Raw genomic sequence first — 17,367 nt, 5'->3', positions numbered from 1 at the left:
CAATGCCCAGTATGTTCAACCAGCAAGAAATTCACATGGACAGTCAGACTGTAAAAGGGCATGTTAGTTTACAGTTTTCTCATCTCCTCTTGTAAGTAACAGATAAATTCCAGTTCTGTACCGTTTGTCTCTATTTAACTTGAGCCTGGCACATTGTAGACTAAAACTGCTTCACAGGCACTGCTGCTGAAAAAACAAACAGCTCTTTAACACCGGGTTTTCAAACACTACATAAGAACTGGCATTCTCAGAGTGGATAGATCCTCATACCTGCTGTTGGTAGACTCCTATCAAACAGTTGTTACACGCAACAAATTATAATTGTATAGTTTGATGCATTCTTTGCTCCTTTTTATAATTTTCACAGAATTAAATGAACTCCAGGACCACAGCTGGTGGAGCATCATGGGAAATGTAGCCAAGCTGTGATTACCTGTCACTTTTATTAATTAATACAGAATAGAAAAGTGGATTTGGTAAAATTTTGAGGCGGCTTACTTTTTAAATAGACAGTTTTAACACCCTAATTTTGTTTCTCCTCATAGGATCCTCTAATCACAGTATATGGTGAGTCCGCAGTTCTATTCATATTTTAAATATGTACTGATTAATTCTTTCTTTGCTGCTCCTAGAGAGCTTTGCACCATTTTTAAATGAAGCCATGCTAGCACTATTTCGAAAACCCACTTAGTTTACCTATAGAGTTTGTGAATGTCGGGCGGCATTGTCCTATGTGTACTGCAGCCGGTCCAAAAGAAGTCAATGGCTGAGATTACTGACTGGAATGTTATGGCGGGGGGGTCCGTCCCCCTGTCGGAACACAATAGAACAGCGGCTCCGACCTGAGCTGTCAGTTTTTTGTTTTGTTTTTTAAACTAGTAGTGTGTACTAGACTTTAGTTAGAAAGCCTATGGGTTGCCAATGCACCTCTGCGCAAAAAATTGCCCTGTGCGATTTTTTAACACACAGAGCACTTGGACTTATCTGCACTATAACGAACTGTATTGGTGTGTTGGCGTGGAAATTTGAATGACTTTTAATGCACTGCACATATGCATTGCATAATTGTAACATACCGTGGTTTGAACAAACGCCTAATCTGAATTTAATTATCCTGTTCCCCAATTTGACAGGGCATTTATTAGACCTCTGGTGGAACTACAGCCCCCTACCAGTACTTCTTTACAGCTTCTGCCTGTCTTAGGTCAATCCACTTACTGTTTTCTGTAGGGGATTAAGCATAGGTTTTGGAAACACTGGAATCCCATGCTTGCTCCCTTGAGGCAAAGTATGTCCAGGACCCAACCGATTCCGCAAGGGAGGCATGGCAGTCGGCCCAATCAGCTTATGAGCATCTGCTGGCATCCTCGGCGGACAAAAAGAGGTTTTTCTCTAAGACTGCTTTTTTTGAGGAGGGGGAAACGACGGGTCGCCTTTTAGCTAGAATAGCTCATTCTGAAAAGAGATCTCCAGTAATCGGTTCCATAAAGAAGGCTGATGGGCGGCTGGTACACTCCCCAGATCAGATACTCCAGACGTTGGCGGAATTTTATGAACAGCTATATTGTTCCTCTTCTAGATGCAGTCCCGGGGAGTTGTCCAACTACCTGGATGGCATTGTATTTCCACAGCTTTCGGATTTCCAGAGAAAAGAATTAGACGCCCCCTTAACTCTGGATGAGTTGCAGGCGGCGGTGGCAGAATTCCCTAACTGTAAGGCCCCCGGGGGGACGGCATCCCTATGGAAATTTACAAAACCTATTCTGAGATACTACTCCCCAAGCTACTAAATGTATTTCTCACCGCTAGGTAGCATAATACCCTACCGCCCTCCATATCTAGGGCACACATTGTGTTAATTTTAAAACCAGGCAAGGACCCAGTGGACCCAGCCTCATATAGACCGATATCCCTACTGCAGTCAGACATCAAAATATTAGCAAAAGTTTTGGCTATCAGGTTGAATAAGGCTATTGCCTCGATTATACACCCTGATCAGGCGGGATTTATGCCCAACAAATCCACAGCAATAAACCTTAGAAGACTATATCTTAACATGCAGTCCCTACCGGATAACAAAGGTAAGAGGGCTTTGCTGTCTCTAGATGCAATGAAAGCCTTTGACAGCGTGGAATGGCCATATTTATGGAAGGTGATGAGAAGATTCGGCTTTGGAGAGCTATACATTTCTGGGGTGCGTTTGCTATATCACTGCCCCCAGGCGATTATTAGAGAAGCGGGTAGAATGTCGCTGCCCTTTGCTCTGGGGCGGGGTACACGGCAGGGGTGCCCTTTGTCCCCCCTGTTGTTTGCCCTGGCCATAGAGCCGTTGGCAATACGGATCAGAGATTGCAGGGATATCACCGGCTTCTGCTATGGAGATAGACAGGAGAAGGTGATGCTTTATGCAGATGATACCATGATTCTCTTGGGAGATACTGACCAATCACTAAAAAATACAATGGACACAGTGGCTCGCTTTGGGGAATTTTCAGGCCTTAAAATAAACTGGACCAAATCAGCCCTAATGCCGATAGATGATACACGATTATTAAATGAAGAGAAAGTTGTGGGAATACCTATATCTGTTTCCTTTAGATACCTGGGGATACAGGTCTCTCCTAAGATTAGGGAATATAGTCAGTTAAATATTTCCCCACTGTTGGCTCGATTTCGTTTACGAGTCAAAACCTGGAATGCTCTGTGTATGTCGGTTGCAGGCAAGGTGATTCTAATGCCTCAACTGTTATACATACTGCACAACTCACCGGTAGTCATTCCACTTAAGATTTTCAGGATAGTTAATGCCATTTTTCGTGAATTGATATGGAAGAACCGCCCACCTAGAATAAAACTAGAAAATCTACAACGCCCTAAAGATGAAGGTGGCCTTGCATTACCGAATCCATGGCTTTATTACCTGTCATCGCAAATGCAACATTTGATAGGTACCATGGCCATGGAGGGGGAATCTACAGTCAGAACCCCTAGCGCTTCAGAATATATAATGTTGCATACGTTAGGGGGTAAATCCGTTCCCACGGCTTTGGAGGCCTCAGCTTTCAGCAAGCCTCATAAAGGCTTCCCCGCTTATGCCCTCATACAAAAAATATGGAATAAAACTAAGTATATTCAGGAGGCAACCGGTATTAATGAGTATAGTCCTATATGGGGAAATTAATCCTATCCAGAACTTGCTAAACTACAACATGCGGAGAGGTGGAAGAGGTTTGGCATTCTTTACCTAACGCAAATTATAAGTGAGGGAAAATTGCGTTCCTTTGACAATTTGAGGGACCTATATAGACTACCGACCTCCATGCTTTTTTATTATATGCAACTTAGGCATGCATTTGCAGCACAGTCAAAAACCTCTGAATGGCATACTGACTCGAACCCTTTGGTCACTTTACTTAAAGGGTCTGAGACCTCTAAAGGATTCATTTCCCAGAGCTATAGCACCTTACTTCACAAATACCTTCTAAAACACCCCTTGACAGTGAAAGGAGGTTTTGCAGTCAGTTTCCATATGCTCACTGAATGTAACGCAAAGACTAACGCAATTATATACAATCTTGAGAACTTATTATACACTTCATAGGTTACATAATATGGGACTTCTTTCCACTCCAACCTGTACTAGATGTAAGAGAGACCATGGAGATTTAATACATATGTTGTGGAGATGTCCCAGATTACATGTGTACTGGAAGGGGGTGGTGGACACGCTGAGCGCATTGTTTGGGGTCTCAATTCCGCTGGACCCTAGACACTGTATTTTGAATGTATTAGATGAACTGGAGTGGGAACCCCATGTCAGAGAAGCTCTATCTAGAGCCCTTTTTGTGGCCCGTAAGTTAATCATGGTACACTGGAAATCTGAAACGCCCCCCTCAGTCAAGGAATGGGTTACTGCACTAGGTAATATAATAAGAATGGAGAAAATTATATACCAACACAGGGGATGTTCAAGGAAATTTGAAAAACTCTGGGAACCATGGCTAGGCACTCCTGGGCTAGCCCCGGAGGACCTGGTCATGGATAGATTATTGCGCCTTAATAATGGTTGAAAGTATTGTGTACCCTGCATTGGACTTGAATAGAGCTTATTGCTCCTGTTGGTTAAAGATAGAGGGAAGGAATCTGGAAAGATGAAGATGCAGTAATTTCATTTCTTTTTTATTGTTTAACAGTGGGAAATATATTATATTATTGTATTGTATAAACTTGACTCTATTTCTGGAACTACGCCTGTTTATGCTATTATGTATAATTTAATTGTGGACTTCTTGGACTGTATGTACTTGTTTTTCAATAAAAACTTTTTCTTGGATAAAAAAAAAAAGCATAGGTTTTGAAAACTTAGGGATAAGTGCAGAGAGGCCCTGATGGGTAGAGTTGTTAGCTTCCATTCCTAAAAAAATTGCAAGATATTGTGGATTATGGGTTCCTAGGAATGTAGCAGGGATGAAAAAGTGCTTTTGACATTTGTCTCCCACACACATTTCGCATTTAACTTGACTGTCCCTGTAACTCAACTCTGCCATGGCTGGACTGACGGCATGTTAATTCAGTCAGTAAATATCTGCACTCTTGTCTGCACTCTTACATCTATATGATATTTGTCTCTCTGCACTTATACATCTTTTATGATAATGGTACCTTTTGATGCCAGGACCCAAGATGGTAGCAATACAGAATTACTATGGAAACCCCGCTCCTCCAGGAAAGCCAGTGTTAACATTCCAGACTGGGGAGGTGATTGAACTGCTGAGGGGGGACCCAGATTCCCCGTGGTGGGAGGTAGGTGCGCAACTACAACTTGGGAGAAAATCTGCCACTAGCCACCAAGACTAAATTATGACCAATGGATTTGTCTTTTCTTAACAGGGACGTATGCTACTGACTAAAAAATCGGGTTATTTCCCCAGCTCTTCGGTTAAGCCCTGTCCTGTGGTAAGTGCCATATTACAGTGGCTTCATTCACTGCACAAACAGGTAGCCAGTCACTTTGTGGTATTTTATTTTCTATATGTGCTAAGGTTCCCATATACTTCTTCCTTCTAAATATTTATCTTATGTAATTAGTGGGTGTTTAGAATATACTTTATATAGGCAGGGTTTAATGACATTATCAGAATTATCCACATGTTCTGCTCTTTCTTGAGTCTGCTGTGAGCTGTACAATGTATATAGTTACATAGTAATGGCCCATACACACGATCCGAAGATCGTACGACTTTTTTCGCTTAATAGTCCCAAGTAGAAATTGAATAGGTTACTAAAGTCACAAAAATTCTTGTACGACAGAAAAAAAAAATCAGAAGTGATGTCATGTGTTGTATTTGTATTGTATTTTTGAATGACAACTGTACTAACTAAACGAAAATCATACGATCTGGTATCGTACAAGGAAAGTTTTCGTGCTTATCTGGCCGAATAATATCGGATGAATTGTCGTGATCGGCTCTCGAAAGCTCTGTACTAACGATATGATTATCATACAGCCGCGTCGAAAGCGGTATTTTTCGTCTGATTTTCGGATCGTGTGTACAGGCCTTTAGTCTGGTTGAAAAAAGTCCATCCAGTTCAACCCACAGAGAGAAACAAAATACACAGACACGCACACACAAATAGAAAACTTCCCAATAGACAATCCTATACCGCCCGGTGATCCAGAGAAAGGTAAAAAAAGAAAAAAACAAAAACAAACAAGGTATGATTCAATCTGCTCCAGTGGGGGAAAAAAATTCCTTGCTGATCCCCCAAGAGGCAATCTGCTATTCCCTGGATCAACTTTACCAATAAGTATTTAGTATTCAGTTATATTTTGTGAATTTAGGGAAGAATCCAGACATTTTTAAAACAAACTACTACTGTATGTTACAGTCAGGCTAGGGTGGTGCAAGCCACCATACTTGTCCCATATACATTAGGCATGTATAGATCACCAAGATGGGATCAAGTTTGGCAGGGGAGTCCAGGCACACAAGCAAGAAATGATAACAAGAAGGAAATAAATGTATTTGAGGGAAAAAGAAATATAAGCAGCAAAAAAAAGTTACATGAAGTTGACATTGGCTTCAGAAGTGTCTTGGCTGGAAGGCACTCACATGACTATCCAAGAATTGTATTGTGAAACAATTTGTATTAAGGAGACCTAATATGTAGTGTTTGTGTTCTGTCACAGCCGATGATCCGCCCGGACTACAGTAAATATCCCTGGTAGGTACTGGACACCTCACACTCCTCCCTGCAGAGGTCAGCCTTTGTGTCATTCTCATTGGATGGTAATTGTTTTAGGTTTGCAGGAAACGTAGAACGGCCGCAAGCGGACAATCTCCTAAAAGCCCATGTTAGCGGAACGTACCTTATCCGGGAGAGGACAGCAGAATCAGAGCGATTCGCCATCAGTATAAAGTAATTGTTTTCTAATTATATTTTACAACTTGCAAAAATGTGTGCACATGTCACATTAAAAGGGTTGCACAGACAATGTAAACCTTAAGGACAGAGATGTGTGTTCTAAGCCCCGTACACACAGGCCAAATGTCAGGAGTCCTCCGCTGGTTAAAAAAAAAAAAATGACCGACATTCGGCCCGTGTGTGTGTGTGTCACCCTGTCTGACAGAAGCTGTTCCTTTGACTGGCTTCTGTCAGACAAAAATGCTGAAAAACCAGCAGCCCACCGACTCCTGTTCAGCTCTCTCCACCAATGGCGGAGAGCGCTGATCAGAGTTTTCTGGTGGGGGGGGCCGTCCCCCTGTCAGATCACAACAGCTCAGCAGAGAAGATTTCTGTACTAACTTTGCAAAGTTAGTACAGCAGCTCCGACTGGAGTTGCTCACAGTGTGTACCAGGCTTTACTTATTAGCACCAATGTGTACATAGCTTCCCACACCTACCAATCACTGTCCTTGCATCCCTAATATTACAGCATAACATAATTACACAAGAAGAGGGGAGGCTACAGTAAGACATTCCAAAGTATGTAAAGAAGTAAACGTGAAGACAGTAGTTTGAGTTGGAGTGGAATACTAGTTTGTATATAACTTGTTAGTTCTCTGTTTAGGCCTTTCATAAAAAAAGACCAAGGAAGTATTTAGCCTTTAGCCACAACTCCTTTAACATGATTTAATTTATTTAAAAACTGGTTAGAGTATTAATCAGTGCAGTTTTTACATTTCTGCAAAGGGTCGGTTTGTAAACATGAGTTAAGATATAGTTTTTGCCAAATAAATAATACATGCTGTATATACAGTACATGTGAATGTTCTCCTTTATCCAGGTTATTTGTATATCTAGGAGTAGTTGATCATATTCAACTGGACTTGTTCTGTAATGTTGAAGATGTTTTGTAGCTATTTTCAAGCCATTTTCTTTGTTCCATTTGGGTGTCAAGAACATACCCTGGCATTTACACTGATCAGCCATAACATTATGACCACCCATCATAACCCTTTAAGGCATAGACACCACTAGACCTCTGGTGATATGCTGTGGTATATGGCACCAAGCCATCAGTTGCAGAACCTTTAAGTCCCGTAAGTTGCAAAGTGGGGTCTCCATGGATTAGACTTTTTTTTTTTTTCCAGTACATCCCACATGCGCAATTGGATTGAGATCTGGAGATTTAGGAGGCAAAGTTAACACTTTAGGCGCCTTTCACACGGACGGCTATTCTGCCGCAGTTAAAAGCATGTTTTTTTTCCTGTGGAGTTCAAGAATCCAGGCACTGCGATCAGCTGCATTTGCACAGTGCGATTAGCTGCGGTCGTGTTTGGCTGCGGTTTGCCACTTCCATGGCAACCCGACAGGGTGCCGACTCGCACTGTTTGGTATGAATCTCAAGGGGGAACTCCACGCCAAATTTTAAATAAAAAAAATGGCATGGGTTCCCCCTCAGGGGCATACCAGGCCCTTCAGTCTGGTATGGATTTTAAGAGGAACCCCTACACCGAAAAAACGGCGTGGGGTCCCCCCCAATATCCATACCAGACCCTTATCCGAGCACGCAGCCCGGTCGGTCAGGAAAGGGGGTGGGGACGGGCGAGCGCCCCCCTCCTGAACCGTACCAGGCCGCATGCCCTCAACATGGGGGTGGGTGCTTTGGGGGAGGGGGCGCCCTGCAGGCCCCCCACCCCATAGCACCTTGTCCCCATGTTGATGAGGACAACTGCCTCTTCCCGACAACCCTGGCCGTTGGTTGTCGGGGTCTGCGGCGGAGGGCTTATCGGAATCCGGGAGGCCCCTTTAATAAGGGGGCCCCCAGATCCCGGCCCCCCACCCTATGTGAATGAGTATGGGGTACATGGTACCCCTACCCATTCACCTAGGGAAAAAGTGTCAATAAAAAAAAACACTACAGATTTTTAAAGTAATTTATTAGACAGCTTCGGGGGTCTTCTTCCGGCTTCGGGGGTCTCTCCGGTTTTTCTCCGCGCTCTCCAGGTCTTCTGCCGGGCTCCTCTGCTGTCTTCTGCCGCTCTTTTGCTATAGCAGAGGAGCCCGGTCTGCTGCCTTCTGCCTTCTTCCCTCTTCTCTTCTGATGTTGACACAACGCTCTCTCCGGCTGGAATGCACTCTGGGCGCTCCGCTCTGACTTATATAGGCGGTGACCCCGCCCCCTTATGCCGTCACAGTCCCTGGGCATGCTGGGACTGTGACGTCTTAGGGGGTGTGGTCATCGTGACCAAGCCCCCTAAGATGTCACAGTCCCAGCATGCCCAGGGACTGTGACGGCATAAGGGGGCGGGGTCACCGCCTATATAAGTCAGAGCGGAGCGCCCAGAGTGCATTCCAGCCGGAGAGAGCATAGTGTCAACATCAGAAGAAGAGAAGAGGGAAGAAGGCAGCAGACCGGGCTCCTCCGCTATAGCAAAAGAGCAGAAGACAGCGCAGGAGCCCGGCAGAAGACCCAGAGAGCGCGGAGAAGAACCAGAGAGACCCCCGAAGTCGGAAGAAGACCCCCGAAGCCGGAAGAAGACCCCCGGAGCTGTCTAATAAATTACTTTAAAAATCTGTGTAGTGATTTTTTTATTGACGCTTTTTCCCTAGGTGAATGGGTAGGGATACCATGTACCCCATACTCATTCACATAGGTGGGGGGCCGGCGTCTGGGGGGCCCCCTTATTAAAGGGGGCTCCCGGATTCCGATAAGCCCTCCGCACGCAGACCCCGACAACCAATGGCCAGGGTTGTCGGGAAGAGGCCCTTGTCCTCATCAACATGGGGACAAGGTGCTTTGGGGTGGGGGGCCCGCAGGGTGCCCCCTCCCCCAAAGCATCCACCCCCATGTTGAGGGCATGCGGCCTGGTACGGTTCGGGGGGGGGGGGGGCTCGCCCGTCCCCACCCCCTTTCCTGACCGACCGGGCTGCGTGCTCGGATAAGGGTCTGGTATGGATTTTGGGGGGGACCCCACGCCGTTTTTTAGGCATAGGGGTTCCTCTTAAAATCCGTACCAGACCTAAGGGCCTGGTATGCCCCTGGGGGGGAACCCACGCCGGTTTTTTATTTAAAATTGGCGTGGAGTTCCCCCTCAAGATTCATACCAAACAGTGCCGGGCATTGGCGGGGATCCGGGTTTGATCCCCGTGCTTGTCGCTCATCGGGAAAGGAAAAATCATTTTTCCTTTCCTGATGAGCAGCTCGGCGCTGTTATCCGCAGCTGACACAGTGCACTGCAATTACCTGCAGTTATGTGCGGATAGCTGCGCTAAATCGCTCCTGGACGCAGTCAATTCTATTTTTTCTATCCGCACAGAACCGCAGGTATCTAATTCGCAGCTAAACGCAGTGTGTGAATGGGGCCATAGGAAAACATTGTGTGCTTTTAGTTGCGGTAGAAAATGAGAAAATCCGCAGCTAAAAGCACCATTCTATCCGTCCGTGTGAAAGGGGCTTTAGACTAGTTTTTATGTTCCTCAAACCATTTTTGAATTCATCAGAAAGGACACCTTTTACAGCTCCGTGGTCCAGTTACGATGCTCATGTGCCTATTGTAGGTGCTTTTGACTATGGACACGGGTCAGTATTGGTACCCCGATGAGTCTGTGGCTACACAGCCCCAGATGCAACAAACTGTGATGCAATTTATGTTCCAAAACCCTTTCTTTCAGAACCAGCATTAACTTTTTCAGCAATTTGAAGTTTAAAAAAATTTATTTTTTTAGTCCTTTATTTAACGAAACAAAATAAAAAGAAAAGCTTAATTTCTGTTTTCCTATCCATTAATATATAAAAAAAAGCATGAAAAAAAAAGCTAAGAGAGGGGAATTGGGGCCGATTGAGGTAAACTAAGGCTAGCCATTGAAGGATCATAGTTTTTTCATTCAGCCAGTAGGCTGAACTTGGAAAAACACACAAAAAAATGGATTCCTCCATCCACTCAATCCAAGGTGCATAGAGGAATCCTCCCCGCTGTGACATTGTATTCTGACAGCAGAGACTCTCTGCTATGAGAATACACTGATCAGCGGCTGCAGCTGCTGATCGAGAAAAAATTTCCAAAAAGCCAGGTCAAAAGAAGTAGATCGTTAGCAGTCACACATGGATTGACATTTTGATCCATCTATGGCTAGCTTAACCACCCTAATACTCCTGTGTGTGTGTTTGTGTGTGTGTGTGTGTGTATATATATATATATATATATATATATATATATATATATGTGTGTATGTGTGTGTATATGTGTTGCTACAACTGTGATCTTGGTACTGTTTTTTACAGCAGGCAATTCTGCACAATGTAAAAGTTATCTGGGATCTCTCGTCCTAGTGGTAGAGCCCAGGACTAATGTGACCAGTTCAGTCGCAAACTCTGAGAAGAATGGAAGGAACAGAAGTTCCTTCCCCACCCACCCCCTCTTTACTGACGTCACAAATCTGGAGGTATGAGGATTTCATGACTTTCGGTTTGTTTATACAAGCATTTACCGGCTTGTACAGTATCTGATCAAACATCAATCTTGGTTTGATCAGATGCTTTGAAAGCCAGAGGAGAGATATTGTCTAATAGACCCCAAACCCCTCCAAAAAGAGGATCTGTCATGGCCTATGCTATCACAAGGGATGTTGTTGATGGCAAAAATGTCCTAGTGTGTGTGGTCAGTCATGAGCAGCACAAGCGTAGAGCCATCCATCCAGGGGCAACATAAAGCTACATTAGGCCTCTTATACTGTTGGGATCTAATGTTCTGGTAAGCTGGTTGTGGTGGTGGTGGTGTAGAGGCTAAACTTTACAGTGGACTGTTTATTTTATAGTTTTTTTTATTTTCACATTAGAACTAGTTGCATGTATGCACTTGATTGTTATTAAGTTGATAACAGAGCAACACATTGTTTTGTTAAATGTCAGAATTGGCCTGGGTGGCAAAGCGGTAGTTAAGTCCTGGGGGGGTAAGCTCACCTGCTGGTTGCTGCCTGGCTTACCAGTGCCCATCAATGCTGACCACTAAAAACTGACACACACTGACCCACCTGACCATTACACTGATGATTACATTGACCCACACTGCCCTACCTGATACACACTGACCATTACACTGACTACCTCACACACACGCTGACCTACCTGACACACACTGATAATTGACCCACCCAACACACGCTGAGCATTACACTGACCTACCTGACCATTACACTGACCTACCTGACCATTACACTGACCCACACTGCCCTACCTGATACACACTGACCATTACACTGACCCACACTGACCTACCCAACACACACTGACCCACACTGAGCATTACGCTGACCTACCTGACACACACTGACCTACCTGATACACACTGATTACCTCAAACACACTGACCCACCTGACCATTACACTGACCTACCTGACCATTACACTGACCTACCTGACCCATGACCATTAGACTGACCCACACTGATCATTACACTGACTACCTCACACACACTGACCCACCTGACCATTACACTGACCTACCTGCCTCACACTGACCTACCCAACACAGACTGACCTACCTGACCCACACTGATCATTACACTGAAGCACACTGACCATTACACTGACCTACCTGACCCACACTGATCATTACACTGACTACCTCACACACACACTGACCCATCTGACCATTACACTGACCTACCTGACACACTGACCTACCTGACCCACACTGATCATTACACTGACTACCTCACATACACTGACCCACCTGACCATTACACTGACTACCTGACCCACACTGATCATTACACTGAAACACACTGACCTATCCGACACACACTGATCATTACACTGAAGCACACTGACCTACCTGACACACTGACCATTATACTGACCTACCTGACCCTTACACTGACCCACACTGATCATTACACTGACTACCTGACATACACTGACCCACCTGACTAATACACTGAAGCACACTGACCTACCTGATCTACACTGAAGCACACTGACCTACCTGATGCACACTGACCTACCTGATGCACACTGACCTACCTGACCCACACGGAATCACACTGACCTACCTGACGCACACTGATCATTACGCTGACCCTGACATACACTGACCATTACACGTGATGTCAGACTTCAGGTGACCGTGACCTCCGGCTCCTCCCATAGTGTGTTGCACTGGCGCGCCCATCCCAGTAGACAGCAGGCAGCCAGAGGCAGGAGAGGAGAGCCGAGCGGGGATCTCATAGTGAGGCGGCCGCATTGTAATTCCCGCCTTCTGCAGCCTGCGGCGCCTAGGATGGACGTCACATGTCCCGCGGTCCTGGCATTGGACCAGTGGGACATCCATAATAGGCGCTGCAGGCTCTCCAGAAGGCGGGACCTGCTATGTCACTCAGCCACGCTCCGAGTCAGATCGGTCCCCGCTCGGGGCTAATAGATTTGTGAATGCCTGAGAGCCGGGGATTTTTGGGGGCCCACTCGGGGTTCCAGCCCCCCTTAGCACGCCCCTCCCCCGCCACTGTGTCATGTGCCATGGTGGTAGAGGAGGGGGCGGGACGTCAGCACAGAGTGCTTAGACTCCCACTCAGGCACTCTGTACAGGTGCACTCAGCCTTCTGAGAGACACAGAGCTGACGGTCGCATGTAAGGTGGGACACAGGCATTCTCCTAGGCAGCATTTACTGAAGTAACACCAGGCTGAGCATTGGGTAGCAAGGCTTTTAGCCAGACTACATCGCTCAGCGGGCAGTGTTCATTTGTATACCTCACACCTTGTTTCTTTGCACTATGGGTAGAAGAGGTTCAAGCACCCCAGGAACCAGAGACACTAGGGGATCTCGTTCAGGTTCTGAGGGCCCCCTGTCGGCAGCATCCTCCCCCCCTAAAGATGGGCCAGGGACGGCTAGCCAGGGAGAGCCATCGGGGTCAGGGGCTACACCTGCTTCTGGCACTTCAGCCCCTGTATATATTACACAAGAGGTTTTTTCCTCAACCATTAATGGTCTAGAGGAAAGATTAATGGCCGTGATTACGTCTTCACTCAGTGGAAGAAAACGCACTAGGCTTTCCTCTGTTCCCCAAGACCCTCAGACAGAGGAGCTCTGGGATAAAGGAGGTGAATCCCTTTCAGAGGATCGGGATGGGATGGATGATTCCTCTTCGGAGGATTCAGGTGGAGAGGGACCCTCTGCGACTTCCCAAGAGGAGAAAGTCTTAGTGCAGATCCTCACTGGATTGGTCCGCTTCACATTTAAGTTGCCCATACCTGAAACTGCTAAAGAATCCTCTTCTGCTTTGGGGTCACTGAAACCTTTCCAAGCAGCACATGCTTTTCCTGTTCATACTTTACTTGAAAAGCTTATTTATTCTGAGTGGGATTACCCAGACAAACGTTTTTTTCCGCCGAGAAAGTTTTCAACACTTTATCCGATGGAAGAAAAGTTTTTTAAAATGTGGGGAATACCGGCTATTGATGCCGCCATTTCCTCCGTAAATAATAGCCTGACTTGTCCTGTAGACAATGCTCAGATGCTCAGGGATCCTGTAGATAAAAGGATGGAATCCCTATTGAAGGATGTTTTCTCCTTAGCAGGATCAGTGGCCCAACCTGCAGTAGCAGCGATTGGAGTCTGTCAATACTTAAGAGACCATGTTGAGCAGGTCATCAAAGTATTACCTGAACAGCAGGCCCAGGGGTTTGCTAACCTTCCAGCGGCCTTATGCTTTGTGGTTGACGCCATTAGAGATTCTATCGTGCAAACCTCCCGTCTTTCACTGGGGTTGGTGCATATACGTAGAATCCTATGGTTGAAAAATTGGTCAGCCGAAGCACCATGTAAGAAGCTACTGGCTGGGTTTCCATTTCGTGGTGCAAGGTTGTTTGGAGAGGACTTGGATAACTATATCAAGAGAATCTCTTGTGGGAAAAGCACTCTCTTACCTGTCAAGAAGAAGAGTAAGCGTCCCTCTTTCAAACGGACTCTTTCCCCAGCGCCGGGGGCTTCTCGACGGCCGCCTCCATCGGGGTCCAGAGACAAGAGTCAACCCCAGGGACAAAAGAAGTCCTGGGGAAAGAAGCCTACTAGGCAAAACACTAAGACCTCTGCATGAGGGGGCGCCCCCGCTCACTCGAGTGGGGGGAAGACTGCGACAGTTCTCAGAGCTCTGGCAGGAGGACTTCCAGGACAGATGGGTAATCTCCACGGTAACCTTAGGGTACAAGCTGGAGTTTCAGGAATTCCCCTCTCCTCGGTTCCTCAGATCAAATGTTCCCAGAGACCCAGAGAAGAAGCAGTCGCTCCTTCTAGCGTTAGAGCGACTTTTGTCGCAGGAGGTCATTATGATAGTTCCCGCAAAGGACCAGGGATTGGGCTTCTATTCCAACCTTTTTACGGTCCAAAAGCCAAATGGGGATGTCAGGCCCATTCTGGACTTAAGGGATCTGAACCGATTCCTAAGAATTCAATCCTTCCGCATGGAATCAATTCGAACAGTAGTTCCCACCCTGCAGGGAGGAGAATTTCTGGCATCAATAGACATCAGAGATGCATATCTGCATGTGCCCATTTTTCCTGCTCATCAGAAGTTTCTGCGCTTCGAGGTAGGAGGGCGCCATTTCCAGTTTGTGGCTCTGCCTTTCGGGATAGCCACTGCACCTCGAGTGTTCACAAGGATCTTGGCTCCTCCTCTGGCCAGATTAAGGGCTCAGGGTATAGCTGTCATAGCATACCTAGACGACCTGCTCTTGATAGACCGGTCGGTAGCCTCTTTGAAGGGAAACTTGAGGACCACGGTCAGGTATCTAGAACACCTGGGTTGGATCCTCAACTTAGAAAAGTCTTTCCTAAAACCAGTAAGAAGACTGGAGTATTTAGGTCTGATTATAGATACAAGCCAGGAGAAGATATTTCTACCCCAGGCAAAGATCACTGCTTTGAGAGAGCTGATTCTGACAGTAAGGACCAAGGAGGGTCCCTCAGTCCGCCTTTGTATGAGGCTACTAGGGAAGATGGTGTCTTCATTCGAAGCAGTTCCCTATGCTCAGTTTCACTCAAGAATGCTGCAACACAGTATTCTGTCGACCTGGAACAAGAAGGTTCAGGCATTAGACTTTCCGATGCACCTGTCGCATGCGGTGCGTCAGAGCCTCAATTGGTGGCTCATACCCGAAAACCTGCAGAAGGGGAAATCCTTTCTACCGGTTACCTGGACGGTGGTAACAACAGATGCCAGTCTGTCAGGTTGGGGAGCAGTTCTGGAACAGGCTGCGGTCCAAGGGGTATGGTCCAAAACAGAGAGGACCTTACCCATCAACATTCTGGAGATCCGGGCGATACATCTAGCTTTAAAAGCCTGCACTATCAGGCTACAGGGTTGTCCGGTCAGGATCCAGTCCGACAATGCCACAGCAGTGGCTTATGTCAATCATCAGGGAAGCACCCGGAGCCAAGCTGCTCAAAAAGAGGTGAACCAGATCTTAATCTGGGCAGAGATGCATGTGCCATGCACATCGGCAGTTTTCATACCGGGAATAGAAAATTGGCAGGCGGACTATCTAAGTCGCCAGCAGTTACTTCCAGGGGAATGGTCTCTGCATCCTGACGTCTTTTGGGCCATATGCCAAAGATGGGGGGTTCCAGATGTAGATCTCTTTGCATCCCGATTCAACAAAAAGATAGACAGATTTGTGGCAAGGACAAAAGATCCTCTTGCATGCGGGACGGATGCGTTGGTGATTCCGTGGCATCGGTTCTCACTGATTTACGCATTCCCGCCTATTCTGCTACTAGCACGACTCCTTCGCAGGATCAGGCAGGAAAGGAAGTCGGTACTTCTGGTGGCCCCCGCTTGGCCCAGAAGGACTTGGTATGCAGAAATAGTAAGGATGACGGTGGGTTCCCCGTGGACCCTACCGGTACGCCCAGACCTGTTATCTCAAGGTCCAGTGTTCCATCCTGCCTTACAAACGCTAAATTTGATGGTTTGGCTATTGAGACCCACGTTCTGAAGAGTCGTGGGCTCTCAGGTCCTGTCATATCTACCTTGATTAATGCAAGGAAGCCAGCTTCCAGGATGATTTATCATAGAGTCTGGAAGGCTTATATAACCTGGTGTGAATCCAGAGGTTGGCATCCCAGGAAATATGTCATAGGTAGAATCCTTGATTTTCTACAGATGGGATTAGAGATGAAGCTGGCCTTGAGTACCATCAAGGGCCAGGTCTCTGCTTTATCAGTATTATTTCAGCGGCCACTTGCTTCGCATTCTTTGGTCCGAAACTTTAAGCAGGGGGTGATGCGTCTTAATCCTCCGGTTAAAGCGCCCCTAAACCCCTGGGACTTGAATTTGGTCCTGGCTGTGTTACAGAAACAGCCTTTTGAACCAATAAGTCAGATTCCTTTGGTCTTGTTGACAAGGAAATTAATTTTTCTGATGGCCATCTCTTCTGCTAAGCGAGGATCAGAATTAGCAGCTCTTTCCTGTAAGGAGCCTTATTTGATTATACACAAGGATAGAGTGGTACTACGCTAGTACTATCCTAGTTTTTTACCGAAGGTGGTTTCTGATTTTCATTGAAACCAAGACATTGTTCTACCTTCCTTTTTTCCAGATCCCTGTTCTCCGGAAGAGAGATCTCTAAATTCGTTGGATGTAGTAAGAGCAGTTAAGGCCTATCTAGGGGCAACTACTCAGATCCGCAAGACGGATGTTTTGTTTGTGCTGCCAGAGGGTCCCAATAGAGGACAGGCAGCGTCAAAAGCTACCATTTCTAAATGGATTCGACAGTTGATCATTCAAGCTTACGGTTTGAAACAGAAGATTCCTCCGTTTCAGATCAGGGCACATTCCACAAGGGCTATTGGTGCTTCTTGGGCAGTGCATCACCGGGCCTCTATGGCTCAAATCTGCAAGGCCGCAACCTGGTCTTCAGTTCATAC

The 17,367-nt window shown here is 46.2% G+C and overlaps 1 protein-coding gene across 8 annotated transcripts in view; it reads left to right on the top strand.

The window, feature by feature from the left end:
* Positions 1-17,367, top strand: part of VAV2 (vav guanine nucleotide exchange factor 2) — a 375,354-nt gene that overhangs the window by 325,788 nt on the left and 32,199 nt on the right. For all 8 annotated transcript variants that reach the window (XM_073599569.1, XM_073599567.1, XM_073599566.1 and 5 more), the window contains 5 exons: positions 546-567; positions 4,676-4,803; positions 4,891-4,956; positions 6,191-6,225; positions 6,304-6,420. In XM_073599569.1, coding sequence (XP_073455670.1) covers positions 546-567; positions 4,676-4,803; positions 4,891-4,956; positions 6,191-6,225; positions 6,304-6,420 — 368 coding nt within the window. The remainder of the gene's footprint in view (positions 1-545; positions 568-4,675; positions 4,804-4,890; positions 4,957-6,190; positions 6,226-6,303; positions 6,421-17,367) is intronic.

This window comes from Aquarana catesbeiana, linkage group LG09, assembly GCF_042186555.1.
Source record: "Aquarana catesbeiana isolate 2022-GZ linkage group LG09, ASM4218655v1, whole genome shotgun sequence".
Lineage (NCBI taxonomy): Eukaryota > Metazoa > Chordata > Amphibia > Anura > Ranidae > Aquarana > Aquarana catesbeiana.
This window is presented reverse-complemented; position numbering and strand designations above follow the sequence as displayed.